Source organism: Helicoverpa zea, chromosome 29, assembly GCF_022581195.2.
Source record: "Helicoverpa zea isolate HzStark_Cry1AcR chromosome 29, ilHelZeax1.1, whole genome shotgun sequence".
In the NCBI taxonomy this organism is placed as follows: domain Eukaryota; kingdom Metazoa; phylum Arthropoda; class Insecta; order Lepidoptera; family Noctuidae; genus Helicoverpa; species Helicoverpa zea.
In genome coordinates, this window is record NC_061480.1 from 5,684,647 (window position 1) to 5,700,116 (window position 15,470).

At 38.4% G+C, this 15,470-nt stretch overlaps 1 protein-coding gene across 1 annotated transcript in view; it reads right to left on the reverse strand.

The window, feature by feature from the left end:
* The window catches only part of LOC124644131 (transferrin-like), a 39,396-nt gene that overhangs the window by 6,036 nt on the left and 17,890 nt on the right, over positions 1-15,470 (reverse strand). Inside the window, exons 2-3 of the mRNA XM_047183361.1 lie at positions 683-791; positions 62-189 (exon numbers count right to left, since the gene is read on the reverse strand). Of these exons, the coding sequence (XP_047039317.1) occupies positions 62-189; positions 683-791 (237 nt within the window). The remainder of the gene's footprint in view (positions 1-61; positions 190-682; positions 792-15,470) is intronic.

Consider the following 15,470-nt stretch of genomic DNA (forward strand, 5'->3'; position numbering starts at 1 on the left):
TAGCACCTCCTCTTTTTAGGAAGTCCGTTAAAAAAAACATATTATTCTATATTATACTCACTAGCTCTAAACCGGAGCTCGTTAGTGACCAGTACATCGATGTTGGCCCATTGCGCCGCTATCAGGTCTTCAGGGCTGAACACGCCGAAGTCCACCGTGCCTTTGCTGATGCGACGGAGACAGTCTAGTCTGGAAACAGAAGTTTATGTTGTTGTAGTAATGGCGTCTAGACCAGTTGCAGGTAGGTAAGCCACGGCGCGGCGGCTGTTTTCATTTAGATCAGCCAGCTGTGCATTACACATATTATACTCTGTCCGAAACAACTGGAGAACAGGCCCAACCTGAGCATCGAATCCGAGACCTCGTGACCAGCAGTCGCGCGTGCGATCACTAAATCGTTATCAAAAACAGGGTCTTTTTAAAATGCGACGGTTCAACGATAAGTTAGACAAAAAATTTAAACGTGCAACAATTAATGAACATTCAAGTAATGTTACCTTGTCATAAGAAAGCTCTTGAACAGTAGACTTTATATTATACTTTGGCGGCCAAATTCAATTTCAAAGCGAAGGTTTGGCCAATCCAAGGATATGATTATGATTTATTTAAATCACTTAGTTAGTAGTGGCATTTACAACTGTTTTAAAAGATACACGAATTCAGGAATACAGATGATATTTACCTGTCAGTCCCCAACACGCATTCGACGCCAGCTTTCTCCTTGTCCAGGATAGGACAATGCGTGGGCGCACGCTTGTACAACCCCCGGCCTTCCACGATGCAGAGGCGTACTGTCAAAGAAACAATAATTTTAAAAAATACATCGGCAAATCTCAGATGTAGTAAAAGATATGAACAGATTTTTTATAGGGCATAATGTGTCATTAAAATATCATGTAATATTATAAAATTTATAAAAGGGGAAAATGACTTTGTCTGTCTATCCGTCTGTCCATTTTTCACGTCAAAAACCACTGAACCAAAAGCTCTCTAGTCTCCAGATAGACTGTTTACTTTGCCTATAGCGAAGTCTAGAGAGCCTGAGAAGGGACATATTATATAGGCTACTTTTATCCGCATGCATGAAGTAGTTTCTTGGCAACGCGTGTGAAGCCTCTGGCAGAAGCAAGTATAAACATAGATATACCAACCTACTTAAAATTTCATAAATTCGTAAGCACGGCCGTACGCCCACATAACTTTGCGTTTAACAAATTACCAATTAGAAACATAACAAATGACTAACAAAACAAATATGATATAATGACATGCTCTTGACCTACATACAAACAATAAGAAGTAGGTACTTCAAATTAATTATGTACCTCCTCCATCGTAGCTGGTTAGCAAAGGATGATAAATTAGCAGTTTTAAACCAATGTCAAAAGTCTTGCATCTTTACGAATAATCATATAAATATGTCTGTCTGTATTCTGTGTTCCTAATCAGCGTTATAAACTGCAGTTTTCTTATGCTTTTCATAAAAATCCAAGAGGGATGTCATATACTTAAAAATACTTAGCAAATATCGTCCGCATAGCTTTTTCCCAACGAGGTTGGGTCGGCTTCCAGTCAAACTGGATATAGCTGAACACCATTGTTTTACAAGGAGCGATTGATGCCTATCTGATGTGATTTGATCTCTTGAACCCCGTTACCCGGCAATCCAATGCCTCTTGGTAAGACTTACTGGCTGACTGACTTGACTGACTAAACCGTAACGACTCCCAAAGATGATCAATGACAGCCAGCCCCTATAGTACATAGAAAGTACATACAAGCTTATAAGAGCTGCATTGGTACTTGCCTAAATCTTACTGATTTTGAAGCAACATTTTTTTTAACGACGTCAAAAATCATCAAATGACCCCTCCCGCTGTGGTTAACAGCGGTGAGGGAGTGTCAGACTCTTACTGACTAAAAGCCGTCGTGTTTCGCCGTAGGCCTTTTATGCACCAGGGCCGCGGTAACTCTTTCGAACAATCCCGCAGCCCAGGCAGGCATTGGCCCTGCCGGGCTCTATTATCATATAGTTTATTCAGTCTTTAACACAAGAAGACTATCAAGTTAAATGCCTAACATGACTTTTAAGTGATATTATATTTTGTGGTAGATGACATAACATTTACATTTGTTTGTGAAGCTTTTAGTTTTATAATGCCAAGGTTTAGCAAGAGGTAACAAAATAGATACTTATTTATTTAAGTAGCATTTTGTGTTTTGGCGGCTAACCTGCGGTTTGTGGCGTGAGAATTTTAAAGCTAACAAAAAATACGGAGGTTCTCAATTTGGTAGGTTTTTTAGTTTTATGAAGGCTTCAGATATAATCAAAAGGTTGTTTTTCCTAAAAATATGTTTAAGTACAATTCAGTATTCAATAAAATAAGAATTCATCTCTGTCTTTTCGCGATAATCTAAAAGAAATCTGCTGTACTAAAGTCCTAATTAAAAGGAACCTTTTTTTATTATGGTGTTTATTTGATTGTACCCTAAAGGCTTCGAAACTACTAAAGTGATTTAAAAAAAAAAAAACACTGTTGGAAGGCTACACTTTTCCAGAGATACGGCTATATTTTATCCCGGTACAGTACTTAAATAGATCACAATTAATCCAAGCTTAAAAAGTGTTTTAATGAACTTCATCTTTTTGAGATTTTTAATCCTGATATAACTTCCATATCCAATCTCTCTCGTTGAGAGCAGCATCAACAAAAATCTCAAACCAGTTCACATTGACAACATTGATGACACTGATGACACACTGTGAGATTACGTGTCACGCGTCAAGGGCGTTCCCCAGACGTCGTGGTAGCATTGTGTGATAGTTTCAACAAATATCATCAGGGGCCTAGGATTTTCCCAACTATGTACACGAATGTATGATATATTGTATATGGGATCGGCTTCAAGTCTGAAACCGATCCGTCCGTGTGATGCAGCTGAATCTAGCCTTCTATCTGGCTTTCTGTCTAGCCTTTTTCCCAACTATGTTGGGGTCGGCTTCCACTCTAATAGGATGTAGCTGAGTATCAGTGTGCCACATAACATGGATCTCCTTCACCATGTTACCTGAGTAAACCGATAAGATTCCTTGGTAGGACTGGTTCCTTCTGACTCTTTTCTTAGCCGTAATGTTATTCCCAAGTTGTATATGTATGGGGTCGGCTTCCAGTCTAATAAGATGCAGCTGAATACCAGTGTTTTACAAGGAGCGACTGCATATCTGATCTCCTCAACCCAGTTACCACGGGCAACACGATACTCAGTAAGACTAGTTGCTGGATTTTCTGGCTTCTGACCAAAAAAGCCCGTAAAGCCTGCCAAACATGTTTAAATGACAGCCAGGACCCTCCCAACTTGAAAACGTGCCTTCCAAAACAGTTTCTTCAAAGATGTTTGAAGAACATTGTTTTTAAATAAAACAATCTTACTACTTAATCTGACTAATTAACGTTTTTACCTGCATAATTACCAACTTGTATATCTTATTGTTGGTCAACAGAATGAGAAAATTGCGAAAAAAAAAACAATTTTATTTGTATTTTTATTAAGCAATTTAGTAAATGGCCATAATTGTTTGTGAACTTTGTACTATGAAAGCCCCAAAAATCTGCCAATACTGTTAGGTACATGTTCTATCTTCTTTTAGCCTTTGTAATTAAAACTCATTCTTTAATATTTTGTTTCTATAAATAGTCATACCTATATTTACCCATCTAAATTAACTTGCAACTTACCTTGTAAGATACGAGGAAAAACAATATTTGCGTTAACTCTAGCATGTCATTATTTCTCATATTGATTGTGCCAATAAGCAATAACATCCTGCTAAGTTGTTATCAAGTACTCAAGTTATCAAAATGATTCTTTATAAGACAAACAAAAAGTTGAAAAATTATTAGGTTTGCATTAATAAATTTTTCAAGATACGTTAACTTTCGGAACTCAACATCATCATCTACTCCCGGGCCTTTTCCAACTATGTTGGGATCAGCTTCCAGTCTAACCGAATGCAGCTAAGTAATACCCCTAAGGGGTATAACATTCGGTTTTAGGGGCCCTAAGTAAGACTGGTTGTCAGAATTACTAGCTTCTGACTATCCGTAACGACTGCCAAGGATGTTCAATGACAGCAGGTTACATTTTCGGAGTTAAACAGGGGCCCGATTCTCCTAAGTTAATGATGTCAAAATCGAGTAGAAATCGAATTGCAATATGATCGCAATAGCAGTTTTAACCATATCGGGCATTCTGCTACTAATAAAAGACCAATCGTATTCGATTGACATTTGATTGGTGTGCGATTGGTCTGCTATTTTGGTGATTTTGGTCCATACGGTAGTTTGCTGTACAATCATTTTGCAATCGTAAATCATTTGCAGACAAAATGATTCATTATTAAATGACAGAAAAGGATAAAAACGTTTATTTCAAAGAAAAAATAGCGGAATGCCACATACGCTTCAATCGTAATCGAGTCGGGATCGGATCTCAGTCGAATCGAGTCGAACGTGAATCGTATGACGCTTAAGTAAAATTAGGAGAATCGGGGCCCAGATACATCAAACAATATTTTAAGACACCTACCCATATTATTACTCTATTACTACAATTTTACATTTGACATTAAATAGTTTATTGGATTACATTTGAATCAAGTATAAACTTTACTAAGAATTAAACAAAGACATCAAAAATCACCTTGTAAGTGTAATATTGCCTCGATTGATAAGATCACGCCTAATTGAAGTTAATTAAAGTGTATCTATGGGACAACAGCTTAAAAATAAAGATATTTGATAACCTTCCTAATTTCAATATTTTCTGAAACTACTGTCCATGCCTTGAAAAAATATAGCCTGTGTTACTTGCGAAGAGGGTAGCTCGCCAACAGTGAAAGAATTCTTCAAATCAGTTAGGGTTCAAAACTTCAAACAAACAAAAAATGTTTCCTCTTCATAACAAGGATTACTTGTTTAATATTATTGCACCTATATTTATTATAGTCGTTGACCAACAATATTAGCGTAAGGAAAATGATGGATGACCGGCCTGGCGCCTTGAGGTCGCTTGATTACAGACCCTGTTTTACGCCCATCACACCTGTCGTGTTTATTATGAATATTATTTATGTTAGAAGTAAAATAAACCTTATCATGACACTAAAATGCTTGGAAAAATATTTTGCGTTAATTTACGAAGGCGAGAGGGTGGGACGTGCATAGGTTAGGACCTAATCCTACACCCAAGCCTCAATTTATTGTCTCGCAGAATTAATGCCAAATATCCCAACATGATTGGGAAAAGGCTCGGAGGATGATGATTTTTCCTAGCCCTTAATATCTTATTCATATAATATTAGCCTTTGATGGATATTTGTTCCCTGCCGAATGGATTTCTGTCAGTTATAAAGTTTATATATCAGGATGGATAACGCATATGCACAGATAATAGTCATTTCGGCTACTTTATTTCCGGGTGCGGGAAGAAACTTCCAAGTTCACAGTAAATTATTTATATTTTTCGTTAAATGAGCCTTAAAGATTACATAATAAATACTAACTGTTACATAATAGTTCGAATGGAAACAATTAGTAAGTAATTAGAGCGAACGTTAGAAGCGTATGATGCTGATTAAAACATGCCTGAAAGGACATATCTTTATGCAAACAAGTTCAACCAACTGAAACGGAATTAATATCGGAATTGCCAACTTGAAACTAGCATAATACTTCTTAGGTACTTATTGGGCGTTTAAATACTGCCTATATAGCCCGCCATTTAATAATAGGCGCAAACCCACATCGACCTGTCCAAATTGCTGAGAAAGGGACGAGGCCCGGGCGACTAGTGATGATTAACTACAACACAAAACCAAGTGGGATATTTAATATTGTGCTGGGCTGAGAGATTGGCTACTTTTTATGCGTATACATATGAATAGTATACATAATATCACTAACTACAAGAATGGATGTTGATGATAAGGGGTCAGTATAGCCCGGGTAACTGGGTTACCGGGTTACCAGGTAACCGACCCCAACATAGTTGGGAAAAGGCTCGGCAGATGATAATGATGAGAAGGTACAAAAATACTTGATTATTCAAAGTTTCATTTCATCATTGTGTAACGCATACTTATAAACGTCAACTAGGAAACCATAAATAAACTATAAGAAAAACAATAGACAGGTGATGTCACTTGCAGTCGCCTTGACACGCCTCGAAACCGCATCGGAACTGGTTCAGCAGTTTTAGAGAATTGTGACAGAGTCGCGTGAACTTGTGCATAAATTAATTTTGTGCTCGTTTTATTTAAAAACAAGTTGGTTAAGTTGGTTAAATAATAAGAATTTATTTAAAAGGAAGTTATCTAAATGAGTGTTTGTGCCTTGCGTGTAAAATACTGAAGAGTACTTAGATAGAATTTTTAAAACTAGGTACAGACCTAATTTTACAGAATATTCAGATATTGGGTACATTTAGTGAAGAAAACGTTTTTTATCCCTACTAATATTATAAATGCGAGAGTAACTCTGTCTGTCTGTCTGTCTGTCTGTTAAGCTTTCACGTCTAAACCACTGAACTGATTTTAATAAAATTTGGTACAAAGATAGAGTTGACCTTGAGAAAGAACATAGGATAGTTTTTATCCCGGACTTTTAAAGAATTCTTTTGGAAACGCGATATAACCGAACTCTACGCGGGCGATGCCGCGGGCGGAAGCTAGTTATAAATAAGTCCTTCAGGATACAAGTAGAATCGCAGGATATATAAAACAATAAACTTCTATTCTATTCTATATATACATACATCATGGTTTTCTGCGAAAAACGACTTAATAACTCACTCAATCATTGTGCACTCACTTAGAAATATATTTATTTACATATCAAACCACAAAAGCACACTTGAGAAAACTATTAATAGGAGTACCGATATTTCCTATAACAAAAGTGATGTCACCAAAATTCCCTTTTACGTAAAAACGCATCCAAGGTGGTTGACCACTTTTCCTTTAAAGTTCTTCTTTTGGGGTTCCGTGCCCTAAGCGTAAAACGGAACCTTCTTCTTCTTCTTCCTGCCCTGTTCCCAATTTTATGTAGGGTCGGCGCAATATGTTTTTCACTTCCATTAAAATTTAGGGGTTTTCCCCGCATTCCAGGAAAACTCCTTCCCGTACCCGAACAATTATAGCCTATGTAACTTCTATGTTATGCCCAACAGTGAAATATTTTTTCAAATCAGTTCAATAGTTTAGAGGTCAAACAAACAAAATGTTTCCTTTTACTACATTAGTATAAAAGTAGAGATGGTACGGAACCCTTCATGTTTGAGTCTGACTTACACTTGACCGGGTTTTTTGAAACTGGTTGAAATGAAAGTGATGGTGAATCATTGTTTTATTGCTGTATTTATAGGTTGCTGACCATTTTTAAATCGATAATTCTTACAACAGAAGCATCACCTGACTTTGTTTTGTAGGAATATTATGACTACCTATGAGTATGAGTAAGCGTGTGATAAATTTAGGAAGCTTCATTAAGTACTAGCTTTTGCCCGCGGCTTCGCTCCCGTCAACTGACTTCTCCACTTTACCCTATTTTTTTTTCATAAGAACCTTCTCCTGACAATAACAAACACAACAAAAAAAGAATTCGCCAAATTGGTCCAGGCGTTGTTGAGTTATGCGCTTACCAACACATTTTGCGATTCATTTTTATATTATAGATTTGAATTAGGTACTACCTAATTCTTTTAGACCTAATGCACAAACTTTGTATCCATGTTTTCTTCCAATATATATATAAAAAAAAAAAAAACTTTTTACAAAAAGAAACAAACTAAAAAACAACAAGCTAAAAACACTAAAAAGCACCAAAAAATACTTAGGTACATAAGTCTAGAATTCGGTGTCTAAAGGAAGCAGCTATGTTTATTTTCATAACCCTAAATTGAATTCAGGAGTTTATTTACCTACCTAAATTAGCATTATAATCTAATATTACAGTAAATATCTATACCTACTATGTATTTCAATTTTCAGCCATCATTATTCAACTACCACAGACAAAAAAATAAACGAACTCAACAGCCAGCCACAATAAAAAGTATTTAATGCAAAAACAGATAAAAAAACAACCGCATGCGGTCTGTGACCTTGTCGAAGATTTATCTTGTATGATATCAATGAGACTAGTAGACGCCGATGTGTTTACTCGTACTTATTACGTATTTAAATATTATTTTAATTAGTGAAAGCAAAATTAAAGAAAATCTTGTCAGTCACTTTTTGTGACTCATTTAATTAGGTACCAGCTGTTTTCTCGCGTGTTCACCCACGTCCCGTGGGAACTTCTTCCCGTATCGGGATAAAATATAGCCTATGTCACTCGCGAAGAGTGTAGTTTTCCAACGTGAAATAAATTTTTCATATCCATTTAGTAGTTTTGGAGCCTTTTGATTACTGCCAAACAAGAAAATGTTTCCTCTTTATTAGTATAGATTACATACAAATCGTTGAACTTGAGTTTTTTCTCGTAAATCAATGTTCAGATATGATATTGTGATATTTGATGTGATATTTTCCTTAATTCAGGATTTTTCTTTCATCCGCTATAAATTCTCAAAATTATAGGACGATAATTAGCTACTTAGATAAGTTTATTTTATGTTTTTTTTTTTTTTCAATCAATGTAAATATTTTGTGAATAAAACCCACGCTACTTAGATAGATGATATATTCACATGTCGAGAGATTTGAGTTCCGTTCTAAGAAATCAAAAGTTATGACTTTTGAACTTTTGAACGTTTATCTGTCAGATTAGTTCCTGATGGGCAAACAGAGACCTCAGTAACCAGTGAAACTGACCATCAGTATTATAAATAAAATAAAATGATTATGACCTCCGTATAAGTTCCTGCCTGATACTCATCTGTAAAAGGTTTTGGAAAATACCCTAGATAGACATTTATACAGACTAAACAAACACTAAACTAATCAGTCGGCCGACATTTATATGTAAAACCTCAGATCAAAGAAATAGGTGTAAAACATTATTGAAAGGTTCTTCTAACCTACAGACACATGTGTTTCTGGGGAGTTTGTTGCGCCACTTCTTCTTCCCAGCAAAAACACATAGGAAGTGGTGAAGGGTGCGCGTTTTGGGGGCTGTCTTTTGTATCTGACGTTCAAAAAGTGTTAGAATTTTTGATTTTGACTTGATGCAAACATATTTTTAACCGACTTCCCAAAAAGGAGGAGGTTCTCAATTCGGCCGGTATGTTTTTTTTTATTTTCTATGTATGTACATCGATTACTCCGAGGTTTATAGACCGATTTCCATGATTCTTTTTTTGTTCGACACGGAATAGCTGCCAGTTGGTCCCATAGTCATCAGGTCAGGATCTGATGATGGAAACCCTGAGAAATCGAGGGCAACCTTCGAAAGTTGTAGGCATACATAGGGTAAAAACTTGACACTCAGGTGTATGCCTAAAAGCACTATTCAACAGTGAAAGTTTGGAGCTGACCTGATGATGGAGACCAGAGAGGGTCGAGGGAACTCGACAACTGAATATGTAAACTACCTCGTGTTTGGGCTTATATTATTTGTATTGACGAGACCTTTGCAACAGTGAAGGTTTGGAGCTGACCTGATGATGGAGACCAGAGAAGGTCGAGGGAACTCGACAACTGAATATGTAAAATGCCTCGTATTTGGGCTTATATTCTTTGTATTGATGAGAACTTTCCACTTATATGGATAGTAACAACTATTCGTATCACTGAAAAGCTGTAAATAAAAAACTGTTTTACAAAAAAATTAAACCGACTTCCACATCCATTAGACACCGACTTCTAGGCCGATGCACCTAAAATTCGTTTTTTTTTTACTTTTTAGTGTTTTTGGAAATCGGTTTTATTTTTTTGTAAAAAAGTTTTCGCTATTGTGAAAGACTGAAAAAGTGGAATTTCTTTAACTGAAAGATTTGCCATAGTTACAACGAACTTAATAAAATAAAGGTCCTGAAGATTCATTTTAGTTAGTGCATTCCTAGAACTTCTTAGCGTTCATTAAGGAACGTATACAAAGGTGGCAGACCGAGAAATGCTACAGACTCTTGTCATCGACTACTAACTAACTTTTAATTATACAAGTTAGATTCAGAATTTTTCAAAATTTTATCAAGCTTTACATAAGCGAGACTTACAAAAATGATTGTGTTTTTTTTTTAATACGCTGTTGAGATGAAATTGTTTTAAGACCTCTAACGCAAGAACAGGTAATTATTATATATTCAATCATTAGTAAACAAAAAGTTTTGAAGACAATATTTTATGTAGTAAGGTAAACGCGGGTGAAGTCGTCATGCCCCAATAGTCGTCAATTAATCTAAAAACTTTTATTTATTATTTCTATTGAACTTAAAATGGCCCGGTTTATATGTCAACATATTGTTGATAATATATTGCACAATTGAAATTACAATACGGGGTTTTAACATTCATGGCGTCTGAGATATGTTATTCGAAAAGTGTGTGCCCTAACAAAATAGTTTTTTCGTGAAGTTCAGCTGTCAAAAGTGAAACTCAGCACGTGGTTTTGTGCCTTGATTTACATAACTCCAGTGGGGTCTGTGGTATGTTTCTTTGTTTAATTAGATAGTTAAGTTTATTTGCTAACGATGTAATATGCAATTTGTAATACTTTTAATATAGAAGATATATTTTTTTAATGTGACATCTATTGGTACTTTAAAACTCCTATTTGACCCAAAACCCGTCAATTTTAGAATTATTATGACGACTACTGGGACGTGCTCAAAAGTTGCACCTAAACTCGTCATAATGAGGATATTTTGTGTTTTACAGTACAAAATGCGAATAAATAGCTAATATCGGGACTTTTACAAAATTGTTATCTCTCTAGAACAAACATATTTAAGGTTTAGACTACATTTGTTGATAAAACTGCGTTTCTTTAAAGCTTTTTCTTAGGGGTACATTTTACTCTCCTGGTTCTAGATGCACGTACACAGTCATGTTATTCGATTCAATTAATATGTTTCTTAATGGTTAAATCCCCTGTTTCCTATAAGTATGCATTTTCTACGAGTGTTGTTTTTAGGTATATATTGGCCGCTGTAGGCCTCCGCCAGGCCCGCCGTAAGCGGGCGTGCAAGGCGTGCACCGCACGCGGGCGGCATGTCCTAGGGGGCGGCAAATCGAGTGACTTATCACGTAATATTAAAAAAATACAATATCTTTTTACCAATTATTTGATTTCAATATTTCCGAACACAGCAATAGCCGCCCTCGCTTTGGTCGTCCCCTATCAATTTTGACGGGTTCACCCTTTGCATCCCCAAAAAAATTCGCGCTCGCTGCGCTCGCGCCTCCATGTCAGATATCGCAGTTAGTAGCGGTAGGGCGCGGTTGGGCGACGGCCCAGGGCGCCGGATATAAGGGGCACCGCAGGCGCCCCCACCAATCCTTGATCAGAATGTTACTCCTATTTTTGTTTTAAATTTCATCAAAGATTGCAACTTACAAGAACTGTATCCAAATGAATGGATAGCATCAGGGCCATCTTAACTTATGGTGCAGCGTATGCGAATAACCCGGGCGCCGCGGGCTCAGGGGCGCCGAAGCGAATTTGTGTTTAATTCCGCGTTAAATTTGAGAAATTCTCGAACAAACACTCCTTTTATGTCCCAAAACTCAAAAATTTTCGCGCTCGCTCCGCTCGCGGTTTCCTTACTTTACGCTTCAATTTTTTATCACATATAGCTACTTTTAATGTCCCAATACTCAAAAAAAATCACGCTCCCTTCGCTCGCGGCTTCTTCACTTCACAGTCGTTTTTTATTATATATGTTTAGGACTTTTAGTGATCCAAAACTCAAAAATTTTCGGGCTTGCTTCACTTTACAGTTGTTTTATTTTTCAACAATATTTTAGTCTACCCTAGCAAAAAGGTAGCGTCGTTTTTGAGTTCTTTTATTAATAAGAAAGTAACTTCTAGTTTCCATATGAACTTTCTTATTTACGGTACTACTAAGTCCCAAAAATATAATACATAGGCGCCAACACCAACAAAGAGTTATGTACGTTTGGGCAAAATTTTAAGTAATTTTTGTTTTGAGTTCTAAAATATAACAAAAAAATTCGCGCTCGCTTCGCTCGCGCAATCAGAAGACATGTTCCGGTGTTTTTGCATTCACCAACCAGCAATAACTTATGTACGATTGGGCTACATTTTACGTAATTTTTGCTTCGACTTGTTAACTATAAAAAAATATATATTCGCGCTCGCTTCGCTCGCGCAATCGGTAACTACACACACCTCTGTTTTTCGTATGGGTTTGAATTGCAGTTGAAGGGCGCCGTAGAAATCTCGCCCAGGGCGCTGGTAGAGTTAAAACCGGCACTGATCGCAATTTATCTTTGTTTAATTGTTGAGGCATTCTATTCCGAAAAATCATTTTTCGCGCACGTCCGTTATAGCTTTTTGTTCATTTTGGCTTTTTATGATATGTTTACTTCATGAAAACTCTAAGGAAAAAATCGCGCTCGCTTCGCTCGCGGCTTCATGTACATTAGCACTTCATTTCTGTGCATATCTTACTTTTTGACTTTGCTTTGTTAATTTACAGTGGTTTTTATTTGTTTCGTGTCCTTAGACTAAAAAAATTTCGCGCTCGCTTCGCTCGCGCTTCCTTACATATGAAATGTGTCTCATGCGTCGACTTTTTCAACGGGAAACCCACCAAAAACCATTAATAACATATTTTACTGAAATTAAACATTGCTATAGATATTTAATTTCGTTAGTTTAAGTTACCCATAATCTGTTCTAAGCACTTTGATATACATTATGTTGGTACCTACCCATTAATCACAATCTTTCAATACATAGGGGCCACTTGGGTAATGATTGCACTGTATTGATGCCCTAAGCAATTGCTTAGTCTGCTTATGGGCTAACCCAGGACTTCTTAGGTTACTCTAAGACTTAGAGCATTTCAAGTAAATAAAAAGTTATGTGTAATATGTATGTACCTATTGCAATATTTATGTATCCAAAAGGAAGTGCGTTTTTTGCAATCAGAGCGGTGCATGGTCCCCCTGGACCCCACCCCTTATATATTTTTTGAAAAAACCCAGTATAATATGTAGTCGTAGGGCGGCATAATCGGTTTTGCACGCGGGCGAACAAACAGCTAGCGGCGGGCCTGGCCTCCGCCATTCGATTAAAGACACACGATACATATCTACCGCTTTGGGTACAACTACCACTAGCCTTTGTTTCTACTACGCTTGGATTACAATTTGTGGCAAGCAAAAATTGACTGTTCTTACACTATGCTTTTTGTTTGAAATAACTGCATGTCGTCACGCGTATTGTACCGCGTCTCCCTAACTTGCTTTAATAGCGCCTGTATAAAAATTATGTCATTCAACTAGTTTTGACGCAAAAAATATTAAAATCAGTTTTAAAACTAAGATGACGTAGCTTCCATCGCTGTCACTGCTTTGCTTGTCGTATTCGATATTGATGGGTAAAGAGTAATCTTATAGTTATCGGCACGAATCTTGAGCTCTGTCTGTCTGAAAACTAATACAGTGCATCAAAAAATTATTCCTCATCGCTGTCACTGGGTAATGTACCCAAAAGGCTGGCAGAATTGCCATGTTGGATGGCAATGCTCAACCTCTGTGCGAAATAAAAGCCAGCCTTTGGGTCCCGTGAAGTGTCAACCAGGCGTTGGGAAATATCCTTGGCCAGAAGGCGGGCTCTCGGACCCCACGGCCCAAGAGTTTCAACCCCAAACGGCTTGAACATGTACTTGAATATAAGGTTACTATATTTGCGCCGCTTGAGGTTCTCTGCTTGTGCAGCGGCGGAGCCAGCACAACATGCAGTTCCGGGATGGGAGAGTTCCGGGAGATGGCGCAAGAGTGTCGATGCATGTCGCGTCCCACACTAAAGTCCTACCCAACTTCCACGGAAATAGCGTAATGCCGTCTGGTCTCTTGCCATTGTCGCGTACCAAGCCATTTGGTTCGAGTACGGCTGGTACGCCGACGGCAACAAGAGCGCGACGGATCACGTCGTTGATGTTAGCATGTCGTGGTATGCGGCCGGCACTGCGGCTGCACGACTTTCCAAGCATTTAAAGCCTCGGTCAGACATGGCACCTCAAAATTGACCAGTGTGATGGTCTCACAGACTTTCATATTTACAAAAATAATAAAGGGGGAAATATTAAAACTAAGTATCAAAAAATTCATCCGCATCGCTGTCAGCGGGGATCGTGCCCAAAAGGCTGGCTGCATTGCCACGCTGGATGGCAATGCATATCCTTTGGCCGAAGTATAGGCCAGCCTTTTGGTCACGAGTGGACTCCACATTTTCATGTCATTTATGCTGGCGTGTCGTGCCATGCGACCAGCACTTTTGCCACAGGAAAGACCATGGTGCCCAAGGCAGTCCACAGATTCGCCGCACTGACAGCGATGCGGAGCCCCAGTGGGAGCGCCGAGGCGTAGGCATGTAGCGAGCCGGAATGTTGTGTCACCCAGCATGGTCCCAACGCTGGGTGACGGCAGTGCGTGAAGCCATAGCCTGACTCCCACTCACCCACAGCCAGTAGGCGGGCAAGCTCAGCAGTATTGACAGATGTTTCAATTAGTCTCGTCAATCTGCAGAGCGGCTCGTCCCACTGTCTCTGGGAAGCCGGGTTGTCAGGGAAGGCTGTATTTGGGTAAGCCACTTTCCGGGCGTTCATACCATGCACCTCAGAATCGACCAGTGAAGGGGCTAAAATTTTGCTGGTCAACTCCTTAGTGCCGCAGACCGAGGATAGGAACGCCGGTAGACTTAAACTGGAAATTTTGCGGACGCCGAGGCCACCGAATCTGATCGGAAGGGTGGCTTCGCGCCCGTGTCGACGGCGCGCGTTGTTCCACGCGCTCCTCAAAGAGATGTCAGCAACCCCAGCGGGGCCCAGCAGGGCCAAGGCCTGCCGGGGCTGCGGGTTGTTCGAAAGAGATACCGCGGCCCTGGTACATAAAATGCCTATGACGGAACACGACGGTTTTTAGTCAGTAAGTGTCTGACACTCCCTCACCCCTGCTAACCCACAGCGGGAGGAGTCATTTGATGATTTTTGACGTCGTTAAAAAAAAAGGGTGGCTTGAAGCCACGCTCGGTCGTCCAAGGCCAAATTAAAAAGAGATGAAGGATAGTACGGATAATTTGGTCAATTCTGTCTAAAAGATGTGGCTGCTTCCATAAGGGAGAGGAGCGAAGGTTGTATATAAATTTTGGGAAAACACAATATTGGTTTTACAATTTAAATATTTTAATAGTAATAATTTTACTCGTGCTACATATGCACATGACTGCATGGTTATATGATTGATTACGAAATATAACATATATTTTATAGACTGATTTTGT